The sequence below is a fragment of the Drosophila pseudoobscura genome, chromosome X, assembly GCF_009870125.1.
Source record: "Drosophila pseudoobscura strain MV-25-SWS-2005 chromosome X, UCI_Dpse_MV25, whole genome shotgun sequence".
Taxonomy (NCBI): Eukaryota; Metazoa; Arthropoda; class Insecta; order Diptera; family Drosophilidae; genus Drosophila; species Drosophila pseudoobscura.
Genome location: NC_046683.1, coordinates 22,181,377 through 22,207,941, shown reverse-complemented (window position 1 = coordinate 22,207,941; position 26,565 = coordinate 22,181,377). Strand labels below are relative to the sequence as shown.

General features: G+C 49.4%; 9 protein-coding genes across 12 annotated transcripts; 5 read left to right on the top strand and 4 right to left on the bottom strand.

Annotated features, from left to right (window-relative positions):
• The first annotated feature begins 771 nt into the window (after positions 1–771).
• LOC4815434 (transcription factor Maf) lies at positions 772–3,731 on the top strand. Its single transcript, XM_001355224.4, has one exon. The coding sequence runs from the start codon at positions 1,172–1,174 to the stop codon at positions 2,123–2,125; it is 954 nt and encodes a 317-aa protein (XP_001355260.2). The 5' UTR covers positions 772–1,171; the 3' UTR covers positions 2,126–3,731.
• A 423-nt stretch (positions 3,732–4,154) lies between these two features.
• LOC6901848 (AF4/FMR2 family member 4) lies at positions 4,155–10,651 on the top strand. Of its 2 annotated transcripts, XM_015185415.2 has the most exons (4): positions 4,156–4,971; positions 5,082–6,431; positions 6,651–7,166; positions 8,053–10,651. In XM_015185415.2, exons 2-4 carry the CDS (start codon positions 5,547–5,549, stop codon positions 9,583–9,585), a joined length of 2,934 nt encoding a protein of 977 aa, XP_015040901.2. In that variant the 5' UTR covers positions 4,156–4,971; positions 5,082–5,546; the 3' UTR covers positions 9,586–10,651. The 2 variants fall into 2 exon arrangements, with proteins under 2 accessions (XP_002133386.2, XP_015040901.2); XM_002133350.3 differs by having other exon boundaries at positions 4,155–4,971; positions 5,082–7,166.
• Positions 10,652–10,865: 214 nt separating this feature from the next.
• Positions 10,866–12,016, top strand: LOC4815990 (diphthine methyltransferase). The gene has a single exon (XM_001355223.3). The coding sequence runs from the start codon at positions 10,902–10,904 to the stop codon at positions 11,979–11,981; it is 1,080 nt and encodes a 359-aa protein (XP_001355259.3). The 5' UTR covers positions 10,866–10,901; the 3' UTR covers positions 11,982–12,016.
• A 291-nt stretch (positions 12,017–12,307) lies between these two features.
• On the top strand, positions 12,308–12,994 carry LOC6901847 (uncharacterized). The gene is made up of 2 exons (XM_002133349.3): positions 12,308–12,591; positions 12,654–12,994. The coding sequence occupies exons 1-2, from the start codon at positions 12,366–12,368 to the stop codon at positions 12,929–12,931; spliced, it is 504 nt and encodes a 167-aa protein (XP_002133385.2). The 5' UTR covers positions 12,308–12,365; the 3' UTR covers positions 12,932–12,994.
• Pink1 (PTEN-induced putative kinase 1) lies at positions 12,947–16,114 on the bottom strand. 2 transcript variants are annotated; one of them, XM_033385544.1, is made up of 5 exons: positions 15,495–16,114; positions 15,247–15,435; positions 14,429–15,184; positions 13,358–14,371; positions 12,947–13,286 (listed from the first exon to the last, which is right to left on the bottom strand). In XM_033385544.1, the coding sequence occupies exons 2-5, from the start codon at positions 15,409–15,411 to the stop codon at positions 13,065–13,067; spliced, it is 2,157 nt and encodes a 718-aa protein (XP_033241435.1). In that variant the 5' UTR covers positions 15,412–15,435; positions 15,495–16,114; the 3' UTR covers positions 12,947–13,064. The 2 variants fall into 2 exon arrangements, with proteins under 2 accessions (XP_033241435.1, XP_001355258.3); XM_001355222.4 differs by having other exon boundaries at positions 12,952–13,286; positions 14,447–15,184.
• Positions 16,115–16,196: 82 nt separating this feature from the next.
• On the bottom strand, positions 16,197–18,080 carry LOC4815973 (probable fumarate hydratase, mitochondrial). The gene is made up of 5 exons (XM_001355221.4): positions 17,940–18,080; positions 17,736–17,885; positions 17,453–17,656; positions 16,583–17,387; positions 16,197–16,517 (listed from the first exon to the last, which is right to left on the bottom strand). Exons 1-5 carry the CDS (start codon positions 18,021–18,023, stop codon positions 16,258–16,260), a joined length of 1,503 nt encoding a protein of 500 aa, XP_001355257.2. The 5' UTR covers positions 18,024–18,080; the 3' UTR covers positions 16,197–16,257.
• Positions 18,023–21,261, bottom strand: Fum1 (Fumarase 1). 2 transcript variants are annotated; one of them, XM_002133348.3, is made up of 5 exons: positions 21,060–21,261; positions 19,787–19,918; positions 19,517–19,717; positions 18,468–19,272; positions 18,023–18,406 (listed from the first exon to the last, which is right to left on the bottom strand). In XM_002133348.3, the coding sequence occupies exons 1-5, from the start codon at positions 21,147–21,149 to the stop codon at positions 18,144–18,146; spliced, it is 1,491 nt and encodes a 496-aa protein (XP_002133384.1). In that variant the 5' UTR covers positions 21,150–21,261; the 3' UTR covers positions 18,023–18,143. The 2 variants fall into 2 exon arrangements, with proteins under 2 accessions (XP_002133384.1, XP_015040898.1); XM_015185412.2 differs by lacking the exon at positions 21,060–21,261 and adding an exon at positions 20,001–20,140.
• Positions 21,262–22,303: 1,042 nt separating this feature from the next.
• On the top strand, positions 22,304–23,238 carry ND-ASHI (NADH:ubiquinone oxidoreductase subunit ASHI). Its single transcript, XM_001355220.4, has 3 exons — positions 22,304–22,490; positions 22,609–22,838; positions 22,904–23,238. Exons 1-3 carry the CDS (start codon positions 22,406–22,408, stop codon positions 23,114–23,116), a joined length of 528 nt encoding a protein of 175 aa, XP_001355256.1. The 5' UTR covers positions 22,304–22,405; the 3' UTR covers positions 23,117–23,238.
• Positions 23,239–23,279: 41 nt separating this feature from the next.
• Mcm6 (minichromosome maintenance 6) lies at positions 23,280–26,158 on the bottom strand. Its single transcript, XM_001355219.4, has one exon. It carries the CDS (start codon positions 25,993–25,995, stop codon positions 23,548–23,550), a length of 2,448 nt encoding a protein of 815 aa, XP_001355255.1. The 5' UTR covers positions 25,996–26,158; the 3' UTR covers positions 23,280–23,547.
• Positions 26,159–26,565: the final 407 nt, after the last annotated feature.

Here is a 26,565-nt window from a genome sequence, read left to right as displayed (position 1 = left end):
TTGTTTTGCTGTTTGGCTAGCTTGGCTGCATCCTTTAAAGAGCTACCAGCTGTGTACAATTTGCGTTTCTTGTCTTGAAACAAGGGCTTTACTGGCTTTGAGGCCGCAGTGATTCATGTCGGAGTGGCCACGCGGTCCTTGGATTTCCATATCTTCCAGACTCCGTAGTCCACATACTGGCTACCAAGCCCCCTTCCGGCCCCTTGTCACTTTGGATTGGGGTAATTTCACTAAGAGTTTTCTTCTATCCGCCCGACTAAAATTATCCAGCATCCATTACAGCGACATAACCGTACCAGAACCTGTTACCACGTGAACAGTTTTATAGCACTCCAACCGATTTGTACAGGTACAGGCGGGTGACAGATCGTTAATATTTCCTCCTTACCCTAGATCTAAATACCAAAGTTACACCCGACTTCTGACGAACCGCTGTGATGAAATGTGCAACATATTCCCGTTTATTTATTAATATAAATAATATAATATATCCAGCTTGAACTCTGTTCCAAACTTTTGCAATTTAAATTTCATTTCGCTAGGTCTTTGCTTGAGTCTACTACCTTTTTGTAATATTCTGAAAATATGTATGAGCAGCACGAGCACTAACGATAACAGCGCCTTCAAGTTCAATAGAATCCAGTGATAGTTTCGCGCCTTGTGCCAGCGCTGCCACGTTGTATTTTGCAGCCCTATGCCTCTTGTGCCGGCTGTAACGATATTTTGACCAGTGGAAAGCTCCCCACCCTGGCTCGGCTGGAAGCGCCCACCACACCGAGCGCCAACACAACTTCCACGCGAATACTGTGCATGCGTGCTGGTGTGTGTGTGTGTGTCTACAGCGCGCAGGCCAGAGCCGAGTGTCGTGGAAGCACTTCCAACCAGAATTTGGAAGTTTTTTTCCATATTGATTAGTTATATCGCTTTTGTTGTTTACTCGCCACATTTTTTTAGCCAGTTAATTGTGCTGTCCAAAAACGCGGCCACAAATCGGCATAAAAATTCGCTAAATCTAATACGAAGAAACGAAATAAATCTCAGCAGCTGGCAGCTGGGAGCGTGACCGGAATCAGGAACTGAGAGCGCCAACATTGTCATCGCTATCCAATCGAATCAAATCCAATCCCCAACGACGCAACGGAAGAGTCGCGGCCCAGCGCACAATCCCTCGATGTCCGCGGGTGTGGGAGGCGGAGGGAGCATAACCACAGACCACCATAGCCGTTTGTACTTCCTCAACTCGCCGACGGCGCCGCTCACCGCTCGCGACCCCTTCTTCATCAAACCGGAGTACCTCAGCTATGAGAGTCCCATGCACCATCTCTACCCCTCGAACCGGGGCCTCATAGAGTACAACAACTACAGCACAACCGCAGCGGCCGCCGCCGCCGCAGCCTCTGCCACAACCTCGGTCTCCGTATCCGTCCCTGCCACAGCTGGGAGTGGGAGCGGTGCGGGCACTGCTCCAGGAGCGGGCGCGGGATCCGGTTCGGGCTCGGCAGGGAACAGCGTTGCTAGCGTTACGGCTGTCCTAAACTTGGAGAATACCTTCCAGCAGCAGCAGGCGGGCAATCCCCACCAGCAACAGCAGCATTCGCAGGAACAGAACGTTGGCGGGCAGCACCAGCAGGCGCCGCATCCCCTGCACCATCATCTCTCCACGGGAGTTGTCGTTGTCGGCGGCCCAAGTGGTGGTGGTGGTGGTGGTGGTGGGATCCTTGGAGTCGGACTCGGCGTTGGCGGTGCCCATCAGTCGCAATCGTCGCGCGCCCAAAAGGCGGCCCGTCGGCGCAGCAACGAATCGATCGAGGCGCGTGAGCGCCGCCTGGAACGGAACGCTGCTCGGATGCGGGACAAGCGCTCAAAGGAGTCGGAGGCGGAGTACCGCCTCCGGTTGGCCAAGAATGCCGAGGCGAATCGCGTCCGTCGCCAGAACGAAAACGAAGTACAAAGAACCCTAAGACTGATGAAGAACGCCGCCAGACAGCGTCTGCGACGGGCAAGCGAGACGTCAGACGAGCGGAAAAAGCGGCTGGCCAAGGCAGCGGAGCGAATGCGGGTGGCGAGGGCCAGCGCTCCTAAGGTCATAAAGCCACCGCTAGCGGATCGGCTAAAGGGCTACTAACACTACACACACAAAGATCCACACACAGACACACACATAGGCAGACCGACAGGTCTGGAGAGGATCAGCTGGGGAAGCAGTGCATGAGAAGTGGGATAAGCTGTGTAAAATCGGTGCAAGCAGTGCGCGGCAAACCTTTGGAGCTGGCTCCAGACAAAAAAAAACAAAGAAAGATAAGTAGTTGGAAGGAAAGAGGTAGAGAAATGATGTGAGCGGAGGCAGTGCTGTAGAAGATCGTCGGCGTCGTTTTAGACATCTATAAATTATATATATTGTATACATATGTATGTAGAGCGAGAGTTAACCAGGATTAGAAGCGAGACCAGAAACCAGTTAAGAATCCAAAAGGAAAGTGAGAAAGCAGGAGCCTGACGGCAGGATCAGAATATGGAATACGACGGTAGCACATTTAGATATAGGGCCGGCAATTTTTTTTTAAGTTAACATTTAACATGAAGTAAAGTAAAAAGTATAAAGTAAAGCAAAGTAAAGTATTTTTATAATGCATGCATTATATTCGTACAATATATAAATACATATATATATACATCCATACTTAGCTGTGTACACACATAAACACAAAGCCACACACGCACATACCCATACATACATATACATAAATGTATGTTCACGTCACTCAAAAGCTCACAAACTCACTCACACAAGCACGCACAGAAAATCCAGAAGGGAGCCAGCGGCTTCAACCCCACAATGTCAGCGACAGCGAGAGAGATACCAGCTTATACATATGTACATACATATATGCATGTGTGAAGGGAAATTTCGTGTGCAAGCGAGTGAGATGGGGGCCCAAAGCTACAGATTAGGGCTCCTCACTGTAACTGTACATAAATATTTGAGAATGGCAATCGGGCCAAAGGTGGGCTCAATAGGCAGGAGGGCAAGGGCAACAAGTGTCCCCACCACATTAGTGTAAACTCCTAGTCTTCTATATTTCTAACAGGAGGTGAGAGACAAAACTATATTTCGTTATTCAGACTGATATATTGATCTGATCGAACTGTAATAAGGTAAAGCAATACATGGTGGTTACAAACATGCCTATCAATTTCAGCTGTGTAAGAATTATCCTTCATACGAATTTGTAACCATTAACCGACTAGAGGAACACTAGTGGAGTCCCATCTTTGCATGCGTTACTTCTCATTCACTTTGGCACACCGTAACACTCATGACGCACCCTGGCGCTTAAGATGCCAACAGAACAGCCAACCCCCATACATACTATGTGTGTGTGGTGTGTAACCCTGTTACCCAAAACGGACATTGACAGGCACATAAGGACCGCATATGCATACACACTTGACTGGGGCAAATGTGGATACACACAGATGTACAAACGATCTGTTGCCAGGCATTATGTATAACGCAATTTTTGTTATAGCACGCAATCCTTCCACATCATCCACAAACACGCCCACTCCCACAATGCAAAAAAGCCCAAGTTCTCAGAAAAAAAAAAAACAAAAATAATGTAAGTTTCCTTTAAACTGAAGGAAATTGCAATAATAACAAATAAAAACAATGATACATTAATATTATATTATTAATAAAGGTAACAATTAAGCTCTAGTCGAAATTTCAATTTATTCCTTGTTTTTCTGGGGTTTAATATTTGTTAGCAATTGTTTTGATGTAAACTTAAGAATAAATACATTTTTGCGTATTGTCATACGCAATATACACTCAATAGAACACAAACACGAAGAAAAAACTGAAAACTGAGAATAACAAAAAAGAGAAATGAGAAAAAACGAATATATGTATTTGAATAAAATTGCATTCAATTTTTAAATGCAGCGTTTTGCAATTAACCATTTTAAAAATGATGCTTGCGGTGGGGTTATGGTGGCACAATCTTTTATAATGAAATAGAAAATTAAATAAGCAACAGAATCGTAAGATTGCGACACAGTGGTGTGCGACAAGCTTAGTGAATCTTAGCGCGCCAATCTATCGATAGGCATTATTCGATATCTGCGTTGCGTTTTGTTTCGTTTGGCTGGAATGGAGCTGCCAGATCGTCGTATCGCGACACTCATACTCACTGACACGAGCACACACACTCCCATCCAATTGTGGTCATCTTTTGATATGTGTTGTGTTGACGCAGCGCTGTATTTGACTGCGCGTTCTAGCCGGAAATTTTGCGCGTTTTTCACTCCGTTGTTGTTAAACGATACAAAAGTATACCAAAAATGTTTCAATAATCGTAAGCCGTGTGCAACGCAAAATGTGAAAAAGAGACGGCCCCTGCATAAAGCTAGTAATGAAGAGTTCTGGGCGTCCGAGAGCCCCAGCAGATGTGCAATTTTATAGATGAAATGCCGACAGGCCCAATCGTCAGTCAGAACCAATCATCTATGAGTGAACAAGAGAACGCTTGAGTTGTTCTTTTATTAAAGTAATACTAAAATCAGTGGAAACTCGCAGAATACATTTTAGTATTTGAAACACATGCAAAATAGACAGAAAAAAAAACACACACACCAGTGCACACGCCAGTTGATAGTGTATATGCGCATGGGGGAGTGTATGTGTGTGTGTGTGCGGCTGTACATATACACATAATCATGTGAAAAATCGATTGGAAGTACTGGAAGCCCCACCACTTGGATTGGAAGCCACTGGCAGTCAGCGGCGGCGCCAATCGAACAAGAAGAAGCATCCGCGGCATGCACTAACTAGTACTAAAAAAGAAAGAAGCGGAAAGAAAAACCAACAAGATCCAAAATATACCAATTATCGCACAAAAAGGCGCGCGCGCCTAGCAAACATTCACAGTGAAATTACGCAAAATCGGAAGTCGACGCTGGGTGCAAAAGGTGCGCAATCAAGTTAGCGCAGACGAAAACCCGTCTGCCTACAAAGCTTTATTCCCCTATGAATGATATATTTTCTATTCTGGTCATATTTGCATGTGCTGCAACGATAGATCTTATTGGAAGTAAAGAATGAGGAGGAGGACGATCATCGTTTCGAAAGGTATTGCGAATTGATTGACAGGCGGACGAGGCAAATGCGCAAAAGAGGTGGAAGAAGCGGAAAGAGAAATCAACAACTGGCTGGCAGAGCGAAGCGTAGGAAACCAAAAGAGAGCGTGGACGCACACATATTTCTTTATATAACGACAAAAATCGGAAACGGCAAACAAAACAAACAGAGAAAGAAGTAGAGCACAAAAGATATAGATAGATAAAGTGAGACAGAGAGAGAGAGTGAGAGAAAAAGCGACTCACCAAGTTACGGCCGTTAGATGAGGCATCTTAGGAGCAGTCGCGAGAAGATCAAACCGAAATCGAAATCCAAGTCCAGATATATCTGCCAGGAGCCGCACCATCAAAAGCACTGTTGACCAGGGAGACGACAATTTCGATTGTTGTTCCGGCTTTGACCAATAATGGAACCAGATCCCAATGGGATAAAAATAGAGCCCACACTTGACCATCACCAACAGCAGCAGCAGCAGCAGCATCCCCAGCAGCAGCATCAGTACGCCACCCATGTGCTGGCTATCAATGGACCCAATGCACGCCTACTCATCGAGCATCCCTCAGCGCTGTTGGTACCCCTCTCCACCCATCACCAGCAACAGCTACAGCAGCAGCAACAGCAACAGCAGCACGTTCAGCAACAACAGCAGCAGCATCATCAGCAGCAGCAGCAGTTCCAACAACAGCAGCAGCATCATCTCCAGCAGCAGCAGGATCAGCTGCAGTTCCAGCATCAGCAGCTGCAACTCAGTTTACCCGCCGCCTACACACACCAGCAGCCCCTTTCATTGAAACAACAGCCGCCGCCTACGCCGTTAGGGCCCACGTCGAGCGTGAGTGCCAGCTCCGCCTCAGTCACCGGGACATCGACGCATCAACAGCGCTGGAACGAGAGCCCCGAGGCCCGCCAGCGCCGCCTGGCCAGAAATGCTGAGAGGATGCGCGAGCGACGACAGCGAGAGAGCGAAGACGAGTACCGGAAGCGGCTGCTGCGCAATGCGGAGGCGAACCGGCAGAGACGTCAGAACGAGTCGGAGATCGAGCGTGCGATGCGGTTGGTAAGAAATGCGGCGCGACAGCGTCTGCGTCGGGCCATGGAGTCGCCCGACCAGCGGTCAAAGCGGCTGTGCAAGCTGGCCGAGCGGATGCGCAATTACCGAGCCAGCGAGTCGTCCGATCAGCGAAAACAGCGGCTGGCCGAGATGGCGGCCCGGGCGCGCCAGCGGATCGCCAACGAGTCACCGGAGGAGCGGAAGGAAAGACTGAGAAAGCTGAACGACTACGCCAAAAAGGTCAGAGAAAAGAAAAAGATATTGAAGCATGTGCACGGTGCAGTGTCGTCGGTGGTGGTTACGACGACGTCCTCCTCATCGTCAACGGCAACGACGACCGCCCAGCAGCAGCAGCAACAACAACAGCAGCAACAGCAGGTGTTGGCTGTTGCAGCAGCAGCAGCCGCCGCAGCGGCGGCAGCTAATTGTAATAATGAACATAATATTAATTTAAACCAGGCAAACGTTACGACGGTATCCGCCCCTCAGGCATCGAGCACGCCCGCACCCGGAACTGGAGCAGGACCCGGAAGCAGCGCCAGCACGCCCCAGGCTGTCGGCGAGGATCTGCAGCAGATGCAGCACTCGATCTCGGCCATCACCTATGAGGCGTTTAACGGTCAGGGCATGTTCATCGCCCATGGCCTCACTCGTCCACCCATGCAACTCAAGCAGGAGCCTCAGACCCCCCAACAACAACAGCAGCAGCTCCAACAGCAGGCGCAGCAGCAACAGCTGCAACAGCAGCAGCAGGTGCAGCAGCGGTACGCTATCGCCGGCCAGCAGCAGCAGCAGGTGACGGCCACTCTCTTAGAGAGTGGCGGCGATCAGGGAAGCATATTCGTTCAGCAGATTTACGGCGAGGACCCGGGCAAGGGACCTAAGCTGCTGCAGGCGCACGTACCGCACTTCAGCATTGCTTCCGGACCGCTGGAACTATATCCGCACAAGTACGCCAAGAAGCAGGAACTTCAGGTGCGTATGCAGCAGCCATAGCAGAGATCGGGTAGATCGATACCGTCATCGATAACTCTTCACACACACACACACTGCAACGCACTCCACAAGCAACTGTCAAAGATCGAAATTGAATTTGAGTTAGAGTTCGAGTTCGAGCTCGAGCTTGAAAGCTTCGTCTCAGTATGGACACAGACACAATACACGACAAACAGACCGAGAAAGACAGAAACCCGGACAAGCAGAGCTGCCTCAGGAGTCAGAGCTGCTTTGTTTTTGTTCCTTAAGAGGAATGGGCCAATGACCCAACGCCCATTTCGAACCACGCCAACTTGACACTTTTATCCGTTTTGTTAATGTTTTTAAATTGTTGTCCGTTACTTTTTCTAATAATTTTTGTTCGGTTTCCCCTAACACACGCGAACACACACATGCACAAAAACATAAACTCTGGCCGGTGGGAGAGTGGTTGTAAGATCAGTCTAAAATTAATTAATTAACAATTTAGAGCGTAGATAATGTAGAAGAGATGTAATGAAAATGGAAAAAATCAAGAAACGTTTTACCAACAAGAACCAAATCTAAAAAAAGTGTCTTTTAATTCGATTTTAAATTTCACGAAGGAAAGAAGAAATTCTGGCGAAATGTCCTTTTATTGCTTTTCTAACGGTTGATCTCTACCGTTGTTAGCTTTGCGCTGGCGTGTGTGTGTGTGTGTGTGTGTGTGTGTGTGTGCACTGCTTCATCGTCGTCAATATCATTACCATCTCTCTTTCTCATTCATTCATTCTCGTTTACCAACCAGTCATGAAGGCAGCTGATCTAACCTCACTTTCTATCTCTTTCCCTCTCTCCGTCTATTGTACCACCTCACTCGCACCGACAATCTCACAACAATTCGCAGTCGGCCAACGGCAACAATGCAACAGCTGGAACGGTAACGGTGTCCTCCGCAGGAACGAGCGGGACCAGCGACAACAGCAGGTCTGTTAGTCTGGGACAGAACGAGGCCAAGGTAATCATGACCACCGGCGGGGGCGACCAGCAGCAGAAGGTCCTCAAGTCGGCGGGACAAGCAACGCCCCTCTACAACCAGTTCCCCTACCTGGCCACCTTTCCCAGCAACACCAACACTGCAAGCACCACCGTGACGACGTCGAACGTTAGTGCGGCCGGGGTGGGGTCGGTGTCAACGGGGGGAACCGGTGGGACCACCACCACTACCGCCTACTACCCCATGTACCACAATGGCTTCCAGCTGGGAATCGGGCCGAGCGCAGTGCCGCCGCCCTTCACACCGGTCCACTTTGCCAGTGCCAGCGGCGGGAGCAGTCCCACTTCGACGGGCCAGTACAACATACTCACGGCGACCTCCACCAATCCCACGCTGACCGTCACAAGCCTGGGCCATCAGCAGCAGCAACCCCAGCAGCCGCAGGAGCAGATCGTGGCGACGGTTGGTCGTGGGAGGCCGAGGAAGAACGTAATGGTGAGCCACTCGGGCGGCGAGGAGCAGCTAAAGGTAAACACCCTGCTGGAGCACGAGCTAAACCAGATGCTCGCTGTCCCCCAGCTGAGCACCACTCCAAGACGGGGCCGGCCCCTCGCCCAGCCGACTCAGCAGCAGGATCTTGGAGGATCACAGGGCCATATACATGTACATTCCACGGCGGATGGAGACAACAGGTCGCCTGGCACGCCACGACGCAGCGGACCCAACAAGTACGAGACAGAGGATGAAAAGCGCCTACGGCTGGACAAGATGGCAGCCCATCAGCGGGCGGTTCGGGCAAACGAGACGCCGGAACAGCGAGCCGTGCGGCTACAGAAATTGAGCGAGCGGGCACGGTTGAAGCGAGCGCAAATTCGGGCCACAGAAAACAACGATGAGCGTAAGGAGCGGCTCTCCAAGCAGGCCGAGTACGCTAGAATGCGACGAATGCGCAGCCACACGCCGCGCAGCAGCTCCGCCAGCGCCGAGTTCCGGGCCAAGACGGAGGAGGAGACCTCGGAACAGCTTTACGAGACGGATGACGGCGTAGGCGTTGGTTCCGGCGACAGTTTCGTGACCGTGGTCAAGTCAGACTCGCAGCTGGACGGCGATGGCTCCAACGACGAGCTTGCGTCGCTTCAACTGCAGCAGCACGAGATCCACCAGATTGCCGGCAACCTCCAGCAGCACCCCCATCATGAGGCCATCGTGCTTAACCAGCAGCACCGCCTGGTGACACTCGGACAGCATCAGCAAGGCTACAGCAAGCTGCAGACTGTCAAGGAGTATGCCGCTGCCAGCGGAGGTACAGGAGTCACAGTAGGAGGTTCTGCGTCTGGTGGGGGATCCAATGCTGGGGGCGGTGGTGGCAATGGCACCGGGGCACCCGAAAACAACGACATGCTGAAGATACTCGAGCCGATCATCGTGATGAAAACCAAATGAGAGTCGAGGAGGCGCAATAGGTGCGCCATGAGTCGCTATGAAGCGATCGATTAGACCTGCGGTGTGCCTGGCGATCCAAGTTAAGTTTTGCGCAACCAGTTGATCGCTAGGTCCATAGGGATCCCCAGGACGGAGAAATCCGTGCGAAAAAGTGTCTATAGCTAGGAATAAGAGTGTTTTTTTTCTGCGTTGTGGAATTTTGTGTTTGTCCGTGTAAAAAGTGGGAGGGACTGCGAAGACGAGCGGCAGCTGTGTCTACTTTTAGGTTAGAAAGGATATGTTTACCAAAGGATGCTTGGTTTTGGTTTAAGCATACCACACAATTACCATTTACCCACCATCATCTCTCAAGCAAGAGGAAATTGTGACGCCCCCGAAAGCAGAGCCGATATGGAGAGGAATCCCCTCAAGAAATGTAAGCATGGAGGAGCAGCGCGCCCTACCGTCACGACTATCGAGAGAGAAACGGTGCTGTCCGATAACACAGCACAACTAAATGTGAAGTGAGATCAACTAATCCTAATCCAGAGTATGTAGTGCGTAACCAGATCACTAAGTAGATTTATGTATTAATTACACAGACCCACAAACAAGTGTCGTGCGCGGCTGACTAGAGTACCATACCCCCACGTATTTTGATGCGCTAAACACGAATCCAAGGTCAGATTTGCTCCATCACACCAGGTTCTTTTTGTTCTTACCTCCAACCAATATGGTCAAAATATGGTGGCAAATTAGTTGAAAAACTTATTATATTCGCTTGAAACTCGTTACTCGGTGGTTTTTTGGGGTCGCTGATTTCGAATTTGATGTCAGTTTTCTTGTTTCGAGAGTGCTTTTCTCTTCAAAAGATCTATATAGAGGACGAAAATGTAGATGTAAATGTCGCAAGGTCGGAGAGCTATTCGTTTGAAGTGAACCCGGCCATGTTGGATCCACCACTTTAAATTTTTGTCCGACTTTAAATTCATATTTATCGACCCCAAAAAACGTGTTTCAATCAAATCTGATCAAAAAATTTCCATCATATTTCGATGACATTTTTTTTTTTTAAGGTTGGAAAAAATAGCCTGGCGCTATGGGGAAATTCTGACCTTGGATTCGTGTTCAGCGCACCAAAATACGTGGGGGTATGGTACTCTGGTCAGCCGCGCACCACACTTTTTTTTGTGTGACTGTGTTATTAATTTTTTTAAATTAGCAACAAATACAAATAAATATAATAAGAAATGCATATTTTTGAAATGCTGGGTGTATGGGGTCTATCGATAGCCGTAAGAAAATCGCAATCGATTCAAAGTCTTGCCAGCTCTAAAATGGCTAGGTTCAGAACATTGCACAGCGTGGATACAAACTACTCGGCAGATTCCGTGGAGTGGTGTGCTCAGGATGGTCACCATGCCTACTTTGCTTGCGGAACCTACCAGCTGGTTGAAGCGGAAGAGAACGAAGTCACCACCAAGAACCGGCCCCGCAAGGGACGCGTTTACCTCTACCATTTTGACACAGGGAGCGGAGCACTAGAGCGGGTGCAGAGTATTGAGACGGCGGCAGTTCTGGATATGAAGTGGTTACCAGCATGGAGCATCGACAGTGGCCCACTTCTGGCCACAGCCAACGCCTTGGGAGAGGTAGAAATCTACGAGCTGCTGTCGGATGAAAAGCAACTGCAAAGACGGATGTGCTTAGGTCTGACGGCTGCGGAGCCAACTGCTGAGGCTCCACTGGCCCTGGCCTTGGACTGGCAACGCGATGGAGATGAATTACAGCTGGTAGTCTCGGACTCGAAAGGAAACATCAACCTTTTGCGCTACACCCCGCAGGGAAAACTGTTCGTCCTCAGCGCATGGAATGCACACAGCTTTGAGGCCTGGACTTGTGTTTTTGACCGCTGGACACCGCATCGCGTGTACAGTGGTGGCGACGATTGCCTCCTCCAGGCCCGTGATTTGCGCACGGAGCAGCTTGTGTGGACGAACAGGGCGCACCAGGCAGGCGTTACCTGCCTGCTCAGCCATCCGAAGCATGATTACCAACTACTCACGGGCAGCTATGATGAACAGCTGCGTGTCTTTGACACGCGCATGATGAAGCGCTCGCTGGCCGAAGTGAATCTGGGGGGTGGAATCTGGCGCCTCAAGCCGCACCCCAATCGAGCGGAGATCATCCTGGCCGCCTGCATGTACAATAATTTTAGTGTCGTTCAACTCGACCTGGAGAATTCGGCAGTAACGATGCTGGGCACATACGACGAACATTCGAGCATATGTTATGGCGCAGACTGGAATCCGAGTCTATCCGAGGGCGATGGACTAATGCACATGGCCACCTGCTCCTTCTATGATCACAAAATGTGCGTGAGCAGCTTTGATCTTGGCTGTTCCCAGACGGAATAAACAAATAAATTTTAATTGTGTTCACATTTCGATAATATCGCTTTTTTATCGATAGGAACTGATTGTGCCTCCGTGACAATCTCATCCCATTTATTCCTTTTTTGTTTAAACACATGTTATAACTAATATAATACAAGTGAGTACCTAAAAATTTACTTGTATTGAATAAAACTGAATACAAAAATGTATCGGATACAATTGTTTTTTCAGTGCTGAGGGTGCTAGCAAGCTATTAATTCTATACCGTATATAAGTATCGAGGAATATCATATTCATTCATGAGCAAAAAATATCGATATGCTGAAGTTATTCATTCCGTTCACTCCAGTGAATAGTTCCTTTTTCATCGTTCGTTCATGAACGACCCAACACTGATAATTCAAAATGAAAGATATCAACACAAAATCTCTGAAGCAGGAGCTAAACAGCGTCCAAGGGGCCCACCAGCATATTATAAAATTTGTAGATGATACCATCGAGAGCATTGAGCAAGCCAAGTCCTGGCCACAGTCAGCCACAGCCCTCAACGAGCGCAACTTGAAGCTGAGCAAAGATCATCAGGAAGCACAGCTGGAAGAACAAGCGCTCCAAATGCGCATAGATTCATTGGGTAGGTTCCAGGGACAACATTATCATATCAACCCCATACAATATCCACTGTCTGCTTCTCAGGTAAAGAAAGAAATGTGGAGGACGCCTTCGCCTGCATAGTGCAGAACCTCCATAACCTTGGCTGCACCTTAATGCCCATACGAGACGCGGACTGCAAGACTCTCTATATGTTCGATTTTGGCGGCAATCGATCTGTGACAGTTCAGTGCAATGGCGGTCATATCAACCTAATTGACATGAGTCCTCGTCGAAAGAACTTTACCGAGATAAAAATGTTTCTCAACCAAAGCCAGGACCTGATGGGCCTGATCACCACCTTGGGGATGGACGACCAGTAGAAAAGTTTGTGGTAGTGCGGTTAATTTCGAATTGTTTATAAATACATATGTAAAATATAGGTATCACACGCTTTTCCATTTGATTTTATCAGAGTAACAAGTAAACGAAACATCTGTGTACGGGGCGGGGCATCTACGGGGCCACCACGTTCTGGATCCAGTTAAGTGCTCCGCGTATGCGACGCAGGCGCGCGCGCGCCAGAAAGCTGCAGATCAGCAAATACTCCACGTAGGCTCTCTGTCCGTTCGTGCTGGCTCCAATGGTGCCGCCGGTCATCTTAATGCTTCCAGCGCCCAGGCAGGGGCGTCCCTCACACATTATCTTCGTGGTGAGCGACAGCAGCCATTGTAGAATCTGCAAGAGTGAAGAAAGACCGATAATCACTTCCGGTTGAGTGATTGAGCAAGAGACCGAGACAAACTCACCTCGGAACTGTTGGGCATGCCCCCGGCCTTGAGCCAGTTCGAGGGCGCCCAAAGGAAGAGCTGGACCACGTTCGCTGCAATGTCCGGACTGACCCGTTTCGACGGGTTGGGATTGAGGATGTTGTAGACCAGATGTTGGAGCAACGGCGGGCACGCATCGCACATAGGCGGCAGCTGCTCCTGCTTGTAGTCGCTGTTCCGAAGCGAGTACGTGAGCTCCCCGCGCTCGTGTGCGAGGCCGCCGCTGCTTGAGTAAAAAGGATTACGCATACCGAAAATCTCGTAGGCCAGGGCACCGCAGGCCCACAGATCGGCTTTGCCATAGTTTAGCACCGCAAACGGACCCGGCATCATGTTAAAAATCTCTGGCGCCATCAATGCAGCATTTCCGCCCTTGTCGACGTCGTGAGAAACATAGGGCAGCCTCAGGCCATGGACCTTATCCGCCAAGCAGCAGCCAAAGTCGGATAGAACCAGCACGGGCGACTCGTCATCTTGAAGCTCGATAAGCACATTGTCAGACTTTAGATCGCGATGGGCGACCCCGTGGCGGTTGAGGTGGGTGACAGCCTCCAGCATTTGCGCCAGCAGCAGGATGCGAGTGCGTGTGCTCAAATCCTGGTTATCGAGCAGGCCGCGTAGGCTATGGTCGTAGCGCTTCATGAGTAAATACAGGGACATGTTCCGGCCATAGCCCTGTGGATTAATCCGTTGTGGCTGGGCGATCGGGTAAAGCAGATGACCGTCGGGAAAGTTGCGCACCTCGTCGCAGAAGAAGCCGAACATGCACACGATATTCGGGTGCGGAGGCAGCACAAGTGTCTGGCTCTGCAGCAGGCGCTCCCACTCCTCAGCTGCCGTGTTCATGCGCCGTTGGCGGGCCGGTACCGTCTCCTTATACATAGCGCGGAGTATGGACAGGGCGTTGCTCTGGATGTCGTAGTTGAACATCATCTTGAGAGCCAGCGGATAGGTGCTGATGGAGCTTTCCAGTTTGGTATCCAGCAGTGGGCTCTGTTGTGGAAAAAGATTAAAAGGATTCAATGCAGGTCAGATTCGAGATATTTTTACCATATTGTAGGGATTTACCATATTGTAGCCAGGGGACAAGTCTGCTGGCTGAGAGTGATCCTCTGGGATGGACAAGCGCTCCTGTTCTCGCTTCAGAGCACCCACAAAATCGGTCGCCGCCGAGGGTTGGCTATAGGTTAAGATGCTGTCCACAGAGCCGCCAAAGTTATGCACAAACCGGGACATATTTTGTAGTGGCGACATCATCTCATGGCGCCAGGTAGTCGTCGCACTTGCTGCAGAATGCACTGATGTAATTTGGGGCACTTCCGAATTGCCAAGATCTGAGACCGGTATATTTTGGCCTTTCTTGAAGTTAGCCGCGTAGACAACTGCCGCACAACCTTTGGCTATGGGCGCTCCTACTTCGAGGTCGTCGATAGTGAAGTTGCTGTTAAGGGTCTCGGAAATATCGTCCTTGTTCCATGCAGTCTGCAGACGGCTTGCAGCCTCGCGTATCTCCCAACAAACGCCCTCGAGCTCATCCTCCTTGCTGAGGACCCCTGATCCGGTGGCGAGGCTCACTCCAATTAGAGCAAAGAACGGAGCTGAGTCTCCATAGAATAGTTTACGAGTGGCTCGCTTGCGCAGCTCCTCAGAGTAGTTTGTGGTCACGCGACTCAAAATGTTGTCGATGAAAAGCTTGCGTGCATGCTGCCCGAAGCGAAACAGTCCACTCCCAGCGGGAGGGACGCCATTGCGAGGCAAGACACTGGCCGGCGGTGGTGCTGACCTGACCACCTGCTGCGGTGTATTCTGCAATGGATATAATGGGTTGCCATTATGCTTGAAAGTTCGCTCCGTACTCTTCGGCTTACCCGGGCTACATTGGCGGAGGAGGATGGTAGGGGAAAGCCTCGCTTACTGCGTGTTTTCAAGGGGTTTGGTTCCAAAATGTTGGCGTGTATCTCACGATGACAGTAGCTGCGCAGAATGTAGCGACCATGTTTGATCAGTCGCACGGTCAACAGTCTCACAGACATTTTTCCCTACGGCCGTATTACTGACTGCGAACAGCAATGTATGAGATCGGTTGAAAATTTGATATCCACTGGTATGGGCTCACCTTTTATTTTACGCCTTCGGGGGTGTGGGCGTCCGTGTTTCTGTTTGCCTCCTAGCACCACACTGCCTTCCTTTCGTTTTATTTTATTTAGGGTCCGGTAGTAGTGGCACTGCTGCCCATATAAAGGTTGTGTGTGATCGATATCGCTCGTCTGCAAACAGTTTTTGCAGTCTGGAGTGAGTGTGGTTGTGTTTTTTGTTTTTGCGTCGTAAAATAAACCAATTGCAATAACGAAAAATGGTTGGGAAAGGTAATCAACTTGGGGGTGAAACAGGTTTTTGAAATTTAATTATGGTGTGGTGCTAGATAGAATTTGCTTTTTAGTTGGACTGTTAATTTCCGAATCCCCTTGCCTGCCTGAAAAATCTGTTGTTGTGCCTACTTGTACACGAATCACTGTGAATCTGGTCGAAAGCAAATAAGTCAAAGCCAAATTCCTAATACATCGATATTGTCGTTAGATAATCGAGTCCAGCACTAAAGTCGGTTCTAGCACGGTCATTGAATCGGTGCACAGGGTGGACAAACGCTGCTGCCAATGCAGAAGAGACTGGGTTTTATTTTTTTTTCCAGATTCTGTCGGATTTGGGATCTCCTCCAAGCAGGAAAAACAAAGAAAAACTTACAAAACAGCTGTCGCTGGCAGTACCAGGGCTGCATTATCTATCGACCATGAATGATTTAGTGATGATACAAGGCGAGTATCGATTGCAATTGACTTTTATTGGAGCTAACGGATAAGTTTAATGTGAATAAATGAAAACTATTTGGGGCCCAGCATCTTCTTCGGATCGACCCACTCCTTGAACTGCTCCTCGGTGACGCCAGCCTTAATGGCCTCCTCCTTCAGGGTGGTTCCGTTCTTATGTGCAGTCTTGGCAATTGCAGCCGCTTTGTCATAGCCAATGTGTGGATTGAGAGCCGTCACTAACATCAGGGACTCGTTCATGATCTTCGCAATGCGCTCATTGTTCGGTTTGATGCCCTCCACGCAGTTCTTGCTGAAATTCTTACTTCCATCGGCTACAAACAAAAGCGGAGTACATATGAGTTGGAGGCCTCCTTAGTACTCACTAATCCTCATTTACCCAGCAAACGTATGGAGCGTAGAACATTGGACACGATCAGCGGCTTGAAGACATTCAGCTCAAAGTGTCCGGTGGCACCACCGATGGAGACAGCCACCTGGTTGCCCATAACCTGGGCACAGATCATGGTAATGGACTCGCACTGAGTGGGATTAACCTTGCCAGGCATAATCGAGCTGCCCGGCTCATTCTCCGGCAGCATGAGTTCGCCCAGACCGCAGCGCGGACCCGAGCCCAGCAGGCGGATATCATTGGCTATCTTCATCAAGCTGACAGCAATCGTGTTAAGTACTCCGTGCACCTCTACCATGGCATCTCGAGCGCCGAGAGCCTCGAAGAAGTTCGGAGCCTTCACGAAGGGAAGGCATGTGAGGTCGGCAATGCGCTTGGATACCTTCTCGGCGAATCCCTTGTGTGTATTGAGACCAGTGCCAACAGCTGTGCCGCCAAGGGCCAGCTCGTACACGCGCGGCAGACAGCCGTTGATTCTGTCCAAGCCATAGCTTAGCTGCTGGGCGTAGCCGCTGAACTCCTGACCCAGGGTCAGAGGCACAGCGTCCATCAGATGGGTACGCCCAATTTTGATGATGTCCTTGAAGTCCTCAGACTTGCACTTAAGAGCATCCCGCAAATGAGTCAACGATGGTATGAGGCGCTCGTTCAGTTCCATCCCCACGCTGATGTGGATGGCAGCCGGAAAGGTGTCGTTGGAGCTCTGCGACTTGTTTACATGGTCATTAGGATGTACTGGCTTCTTAGAACCCAGCTCGCCGCCCATCGCCTTAATGGCTGCGTTACTGATGACCTACGGGGGCAAGGAGCGCAAGTTATGGCTGATCAGGGCGCTGCCTACAGATGATATGTGGTCACCTCGTTTGTATTCATGTTGGTCTGGGTGCCGGAGCCGGTCTGCCAAATGACCAGCGGGAAGTGACCTCGCTTGTAGAACTTTCCCGAGATTACGTCGTCACAAGCACAGGAGACGGCGTCCGATATTTTGCCGTCCAGGCCGTAATCCTTGTTTACCTCAGCACAGGCCTTCTTAAGTATACCCATGGCCTGAATCACTGGCATCTGTGGATCGGCCCAAGGCGAGAGACGAAAGGTTAGGTGTAGAGGTCTGGAGGGCTTCGTTTGGGGTGGTCATAGCTACCGGCATGCGCTCGCCAATGTCGCCAATGGGAAAGTTGATCTTGGAGCGCATCGTCTGTGCGCCGAACAACATTTCGGCAGGCACCTTTAGCTCCCCAAAGGTGTCCTTCTCCATCCGGAACTTTCCCTCCTTGGAATTGCCCTTTTTTGCCTGAAATCCCAACAAGTCTTAACCAAATCGCAATTAATTCTTTTTTGAACCTACGTCCTTGCCACAGATGCTCGCGGTTACCCTGAGGCCGCGGGAGTAGGACTTGCTGGCCACCAGAATACGGGAAAGAAGCGACATTTTAAGTTTTTACAATCTCAATTTTTTTTCAAGAAATTTCAATGTTAACTCGACAACCGATATATTCCGACTGGCCAAGCGGATAAGCATTCCCGAATTTTAGACACTTGCAAGCAGCGCCTACTTGGGTCCGAGCATCTCTTCGGGCTTTACCCAGTCGTTGAACTGCTGCTCGGTGAGGTAGCCCAAGTTTATAGACTCCTCCTTGAGGGTTGTTCCATTCTTGTGCGCCGTCTTAGCGATCTTGGCCGCCTTGTCGTAACCGATGTGCGGGTTGAGGGCCGTCACCAACATCAGGGACTCGTTCATGATCTTGGCAATGTTGTCGCGATTGGCCTGGATGCCGTTCACGCAATTGGCGGTGAAGGTGCGACTGCCGTCAGCTGAAATGGATGGACATCGTACTCGCATTAGCAGAATATTGGAAAAAGATCTTCTACTTACAAAGCAGGCGAATAGAGCGTAGCACATTTGACACTATTAGGGGCTTGAACACATTCAGCTCGAAGTGTCCGTTGGCACCACCGATTGTTACGGCCACATGGTTGCCCATGACTTGGGCAGACAACATTGTGAGGGACTCGCACTGCGTGGGATTCACCTTTCCAGGCATAATGGAACTGCCGGGCTCGTTTTCGGGCAGGGAGAGCTCCCCCAGGCCACAGCGCGGACCGGAGCCCAGGAATCGGATGTCGTTGGCAATCTTCATGAGGCTCACGGCAATCGTGTTAAGTACCCCATGCACCTCCACCATGGCGTCGCGGGCGGCCAGAGCCTCGAATTTGTTGGGCGCCGTCACGAAGGGCAGGCTGGTCAGCTGGGCGATCTTGGCGGCGCACTTCTCGGCGAATCCCTTGCGGGTGTTAAGGCCAGTGCCGACGGCTGTGCCGCCGAGTGCCAACTCATAGACGCGCGGCAGGCAGGCGTCGATGCGCTCTTGGGCGTAGGCCAGCTGCTGGGCATAACCGCTGAATTCCTGGCCGAGCGTCAGTGGGACAGCGTCCATGGTGTGGGTGCGACCGATCTTGATGATGTCCTTGAACTCTTTCGACTTGGCGGCCAACGCGTCGTGCAGTGTCTTGATGGCTGGCTTCAGGTTGTTGTTCAGCTCCAAGGCCACAGAGATGTGGATAGCCGTGGGAAAGGTATCATTGGAGCTCTGCGACTTGTTCACATGGTCGTTTGGATGCACTGGAGTCTTGGATCCCAGCTTGCCACCCAGCAGCTCAATGGCGCGATTGCTGATCACCTGCGGGAGAAAAATCATCCATGGTCTATAGCAGTGGTAAGCACGGGCACGGCCACGGCCGTCACTTCGTGACTTACAGTGTAAGACAGTCGTCGGGACCACTAAAATAACATTTTTCCATTGTCTGCTGATCCGTTTTGCCTGTTGTGTACCCACACCAGCAAACGGAACAATGTTATTGTATTGGTGTAGACCACTAGTCTATAGGCATTTCAAATGGAAAAAGATCGGCCTTGAGACTCACCTCGTTGACATTCATGTTACTCTGGGTGCCGGAGCCTGTCTGCCAGATCACTAGGGGAAAGTGGTCGTCGTAGAGCTTGCCCGAAATCACATCATCGGCGGCCTTGGAGATGGCCTCGCTCACCTTGGTGTCCAGGCCGAATTCCTTGTTCACTTCGGCTGCGGCCTTCTTTAGGATGCCCATTGCCTGCACCACAGGTTTCTGTGAAGTGGTATAGAGAATTATAGTGGAACAATGAAAGAGAAGGCTGAGAGAAGGTTTAAGACCTACCGGCATACGCTCTGTGGTCCCGCCTATGGGGAAGTTGATCTGAGAGCGCATCGTTTGGGCGCCATAGTACTTGTCCGCCGGCACCTTTAGCTCTCCAAACGTGTCGCTTTCCACGCGGAACTCCTGGGAGGCCTGGAAGGAGTGGAAAGAATACAAGTGTACTCTGACGTCAGTAACAGTGGATGAATTCTGAGGAAAGGCAGGCTGATCTGACCATTATGAAGGAGATAAGTTGCTTAACTCAAATGGTGAGCACTGGATTATAAACCGCTGTGATTGCTGATGCTGCTGGTGCTGATATGTTGTTCCTACTGGCTGAGAGGAGATAAGGTGGGACCATAAAACTTTGTCGCAGCGCGAAATTTCAGACAGAGCGCGCGCTCAACCAGTGCGCAGGCATGGAATAGAAGGGAGGTGCTCGACGGGTGGTGGTGGCGATTGGGGACTCTGCCCGGCATGGGGCGCTTTGGGGCGCTTTGCTAATCAGCTGAGTCTTTACTTTTGCTCATAAAATTCACACATGCATCTACTTATACATATTTGCTTGGGTATGGGTGTGTGCGTGTGTGCACTATGCTTAAGTGCTCCATTATCAATTACAGGTATCAGGATTATCGCGTGTGGAACACATGGAACAGCGAGGGTATATCATGTGTCGCCACTAGATTACTTTCAAATATAAAATTAACCGGTTTGCATTGTATTGAATTTCCGAAACTAGAATTGTCAGCGAAAAATTGTTCTCTCGGCTATAACTCGTTTCACTAGTTCTTGTATCTTTTTTTGATTTTCACGTGCGAAACAGTGGAAAGAGCCATAGAGCGAAAAAGTTGTTAGTCGGTAAAATCAATATGCCAATCGGAGCCCAAGAGAACAGAACTGACTACATAAGGTTGTCAGCATTTATTCAAATTGGGACCTAGACCGACTGCACTGAAATGGGAGTATAAGCACTACTGTTGCACTTCTATAGGATTGAAAGTATATGCAATCCACAAGTGGCAGAACGTTTCCAGTTGGGAAATTGTTTTCGTCAAACTTCTACATTTGTGCGATTATTCCAGGCTCTGGAGGGAGCAACTTCAATTTTATCAGAGGTGATTACGAAACGCTGTTAAGTTTTTTTTTTTTGTGATGGCAGATTTCCACCCACAATTTCGGATTACTCTCTACCAGCGCTGACTATGGTTAATGGACATCTTTTTGGCCAGCAAAATTACATAAGCGGGTATTCAGCATGACATGCTAATGGGTCAACACATCGGATCCTTACCATTCTCAGGCTGAAGCCAGCTGCGGACCATGGCTGGGCTAACTGTTGCACGCCGCGAAGTGTGGAGCGCTGTAGTAAAGGTAGAACCATCTTTTCGAATATAGTTAATGTTTAATATTTTTTAAAATATGGTCGCTTCTTTATCACTTTCGCCTCCCCAGGTGTTGCTGCTGCTTCTTCGGATGAGCCAACCACAACAAAAAAACAGTGCGCGGGTGTTATATGCCGATAGTGTTGGCGACTATCGATATGATAACTCTTTAAATCTAATAAGCTTTTAATTTATTTATGGAAAAGTATATACGTTTGAACTGTGGTGTGTGAAAAGGCAAGCGAACTTTTCGCCATCAAATTTCCTTTGGGTAAATTTGTTTACATTTTGTATGAGGAATGTCTTCTCTACGCTTTTGTGGTCGTATTCCGACTACAATTGAAGTTATGGCAGTGAGGCCAGATAAAAAATTATGTCAATATATCTTTAAAACGCTATGGCTTCAAAAATAAGAAGTTGACAAGTTAAAAGTTTAAAATATACTAGTGCTGCCAGAATTGCAGAGTCAATATAAGCTAGATACGAAAAAAAAATATACCAAAAGTGGCTAAAACCGAAAATAAATAAGCTAAGTCTAAATACAGCCAAAAAATAACATAAATAATTTTGTTTCCCATAACATTATTTCCATGTCATCGGCTATTGTCTATGAAAATTGACAAAAAATGAACAGAATGCAGAATCGGAACAAAGTTCTTGTTCACAAGAACTTATAAGCTTTTTTGAATTTTTAAAATGCCAGATCTAGCCTGAAATATGCTCAACTGGCAGCAGTGAAACATACTTGTTTCAGGATGAAATCCGGTGTATCTAGCTCGGTGATCAAGAATATATATACTATATGGGGTAAAAAAAGCTTCCTTCTGCGTGTTATATACTTTTCCTCGAATTTAATATACCCATGAACGCTTTGAGGACCGGGTATAAAAATAGTCCAAGCCAGTATTCCAGTCTAAGTTTTGAATTTTCAGCTGGGCACTTCGATGCAAGAAACATTAAGCATGTCATAAACTAAACATTCAAATTCGATCACTAAAACAGGGTTAACATTATTGTTAATTTGTACCAAAATGTTATAACAAAACAAAAGAAATTATTATTTATCGTTTCTCTGTTGCTGCACTCCAACCAATTAGATAACAATTCCACACAAGATCATACGAGCATATCAGCAAGGGCTCATCTACAGCACGCAGAGACCTATCGCACGAATCCCATCACCAGCACAGCTGAGTCTGCTGTTTCAATCGCTGTAGGAAAGAGAAAAACTTAAAATTTTTTAAACGAGCTCGCAATGTTGACGTTTGTGAAGTCTGTGTTCTTGGCACGGAAATTGTGTGTGGCCAATCCTGCTCTGGCCAGCCAGGTGGTTCGCAGCAGTAAGTTTTCCGTGGGCCGATAAATATGACCATCTGTGGGTTCGGCATTCTGTTTTGTTTACGTAACGTTAGAATGCTGTAAAAGACTACAGCCTTATATCCGTTCTCATTGCATTAGTGGCTGGATGGAACAAGGACTACAAGCCAGCCCCCTTCCCAAAGACAGAGAAGGAGCGCGAGGCAGCCGCTAAGAAGTATTATCTTCTGCCCGAAGAGTACAAGCCCTATGCCGACGATGGTTTGGGCTATGGCGACTATCCGAAGGTTGGCGGCGGCCTAGGTGTGGAGAATAAGGATAGCTACTATCCCTGGGATTATCCCGAGCACAAACGCAACCTCCACGAGCCCGTGAGTAGTCACAGTAACATGAAAACATTGATAAAATCTATATATTTCCCTTTTTCCTTTTCCAGATCTCGGCGGATCATGACTTGTATAGCGAAGACCGCTACTCACAGGCCGAGAAGCCGCGCTATAGCACCTCGTACTACGTCTTGAGCTTTGTGGGTGTCATGTCCGGCTGCCTGGCCCTCTACTACTGGCTGGAGGACAAGAAAATGTATCGTCCTGTGGCAGCCAAGCAATACCCTGGTGATGGTGTCAAGCACTACACCTTTGAGAAGTAACTGTTTGGGAGATCTACTCATCCGATCGCCGGCTTTGCGGTGCTTAGTCCTTTCTACTTCTTAGACAATTTATCCATGCATCTGTAAAATTAAACTGAAAAACCTATCGGAGTACGAATGTACGAGTACGCATGTTTCCATGGAAATTAACGATGCGATCGAATATTAATTGTCGGTGAACGTTTATTAGGCAGAAACAAAAATTCAAAAGTTGGTTTTTAATTAGACCACGCTGTATGACCCAGGACGATCAGTGATGATCGATGACATCATGAAAACTTAGAGCTAAACTTAACAGTGTTTTTCAGAATAACTTACAGAGCTAGATAAATCCATATATAAGGAATGGGTCCAAAAAAACTTTCAAACACGAAAGAGAAAACACAATCCTAAAAACTAGATAGGAGTATAATGGATGTTTGTGGAGAGAATTAATCGACGACGTAGTTGGGATGGACCACTAGAAGGGGATCATTGTCCACTTGCTCCTCTGCCGGCCCTTTGATCCTGGACAGGTTGGATGTCTTAAGGGGAATGATTACCTGGTCGTGGTAGATGAGGCGATCGATCAACTTTTCGATGAGGTTCTTACGCGAGATGAGCTCGTCCTCTGACTCGATCTGGTCGGCGACCTGTTCCAGGTACCAGGTGACTACATCACTACGCTTCATGCCAGAATCGCTGCCCTCAACCTCGCAGCGGGCTTCTTCGCCACGCATGTGTAGCACCAGCATGGTGGATAGGTTCTTATAGTCCTCGAAAGAGAGGGTAAACTTCTTCTTCTGGACAGTGCTGGCGCCCGAAGTGTCTAAGGTGTCGGTTTCAGTGTTGGCCGCAGACCCGTTGTTCTCCATGTCAATATCATCCTGAATGCCATCGTCCACGTCCAGATCATCGTCATCGTCCAAGTGGATGTCGGGCTGCTCCACGCGGATAATAGACTTGTTCAGCAAACGGAAGGCCTCCTTGACGTGTCGCTCCAGCACACGATTCGAGCACTCCAGCTTGGCCATGGCTTCGCTCAGCCGGATCATAGACTCCAGCTGGCGGACGGTGATACGCCAGGTGCTACGGCCGGCGGTGCCCGTATCACGCTGGCGCAGATGGCCGTAGTTCTCCACCAGCATTTTGCCGGCCTCCTGGCCGATGATCGGCTTGAACTGGCGAGCGAAGGTCACGTAGCGCAGTACCTCCTCGCGGCTGTATGCCCGCTCTACCGATTCTTCTATGTTCGAGTGGAGGTCCACAATCTTCCGAGCAATGGCATAGTCCACCACCTCGTTACACTCGTCGACCAGAATGAAGAACAAATCAAAGCGAGACATGATCGGAGCCGACAGCTGGATGTTCTGCTGTAGACTCTTGGAACGGTCGTAGCGGCCATTGATAGGATTGGCAGCGGCCAGGATCGATGTGCGGGCATTCAGTGTGGCCCGGACTCCGGCGCGGGCAATCGAGATCGTCTGCTGCTCCATGGCCTCATGTATGGCCACCTGGTCGCGCAGGTCCATCTTGTCAAATTCGTCGATGCAACAGATGCCGTTGTCGGCCAACATCAGGGCGCCCGCCTCGATCACAAAGTCGAAGCTTTCTTCGTCGCGCACCACCGCGGCCGTGAGACCTGCCGCCGATGAGGCCTTCCCCGAAGTGTAAATGGCGCGTGGCGAGAAGTCCGACACCTGCTTGAGGAACTGCGACTTGGCCGTGCTGGGATCGCCGACAATGCAGACGTTGACGTCGCCACGGAGCGAGGTCTTCTCTATTGTGGTCTTGGCTACGCCCCCGAACAGCTGCAGCAAAATTCCCCGCTTCACTTCGTCGTTGCCGTAAATGGAGGGGAAGAGGCAGGTGATGAGGTTCTGGTACAGGTTGCGATCCTTGGACATCTCGTAGATCTTATGCCACTCGGCGTCCGTCATCTGCTTCTTCATGTCCTCGGCGGTGACCTCAGACATGGGAAGATCTGTGCCGCCGAAGCGCGCAGTGGTTGCCTGGACGCTGCAGGCCAGGAAGGCCATGCGATAGTTGAGCTCGCGCATACCTAGGGCCTTCAATCCGGTGACTCCCTCCATGCCCTCGCCGGGCTTGTGGCGGGAGCCGGACTCGGCTCTGGTTCCAGGCATTGCCAGCACACTGACATCGGGTACCACGATGAGAGTGCCGGTGAAATCGTAGCGATCGCCAGCCTGGACGGTCTCCACCAGTTCTGAGCGCAAAATAATCTCAACTGCACGCGGAATGCAGCCGCGGGGAAGCTCCGCCTGTGTCTCCTGGATACGGATCTTTTGAAAGTCGAGAAACAGGCTCTTCTCTACATCGAGCATGAAACGGCGGCGGTTAGAGCACACGGGATTTCGGCAGATGGTGGGATTGGTGAATTTGAACTGCTGCTCCACGTTACGGATTTCAGTTTGGCAGTCCAGGCACATGAAGGTGCCCGAGACGAGCTCCGGGTGGACGGGATGCGTTCGCACCACTTGACCGGAGATGCGGATAAGGGTGCCGATCTTCGAAGTAGTCAGATCACGCACCTTGTGACGAGTCGGCACCTCCGTGAAGGCCACATAGCAGTCCTTGTTTGTTTTGAGGCCAATGCGATCCTTCACGTAGTTGGAGACCGACTGGCAGAGGAACGGGTAGACGTGGTAGTACTCCTCGATGATAGCCGTGGCTAGGTTCTGGTCGTACTTCTCCACATCCTCAAAGCTCACCTCAAGGGTGCAGCGATCGGGCGACTCGAGATTTGCGGCGGGACGAGTGTACTTGATTTCGCCATTCTCCTTGAACTCCTCGAGGAAGTCTTGAAAGAGCTTCTGGGTGCGTATTCCCACATCATCTTTGACGCGTAACTGACCGATTTGTGCATCTGCAACATCCATGGTTCTACTGAAAACTTAGCCCTGTAACTCTCAATAATCCAAGATAAACCAAATTAAAACGATGCGATAAACTTCGATGCTATGATCAATACTGTTTACAGCCGCTGCGAGTTTTTGCCAATTTTGGCGCCGTTTTTTGACAATTGCGTTTGGCTCGTTTTGACATACGCAAGGGGTGGCAGCGCCGCCACTTGCGTGCTGTTACGCGCACGAAATGTGCTGTTGGCCGCTCACGAGGCTGCCACACTGAGGGCCAGACTCACGGAGGCGTCAAATTCTTGTCTTCATCAATGGCTTAAAAATATTTAAGCAGAGCTAAGGGTCTTAGTTAGCCAGTATTATTCAACAGAATATCAAAATTGAGCAATAGGAACGATTTTTCTCTTGAGTGGTATTAAGTTTTATTTGTTGGACCTTTTTCGCTAAAACCTTTTGTAAGACAAAATCCAATAAAATCAAGTATTTAAAATAAGTCAATCAAGTAGAAAATTGATTCATTAATCGGATAAAATTATGTAGGCAGGGCTGTGGATTCTATCTAGCTAGAAATATTCAACGGAATATCAAAAA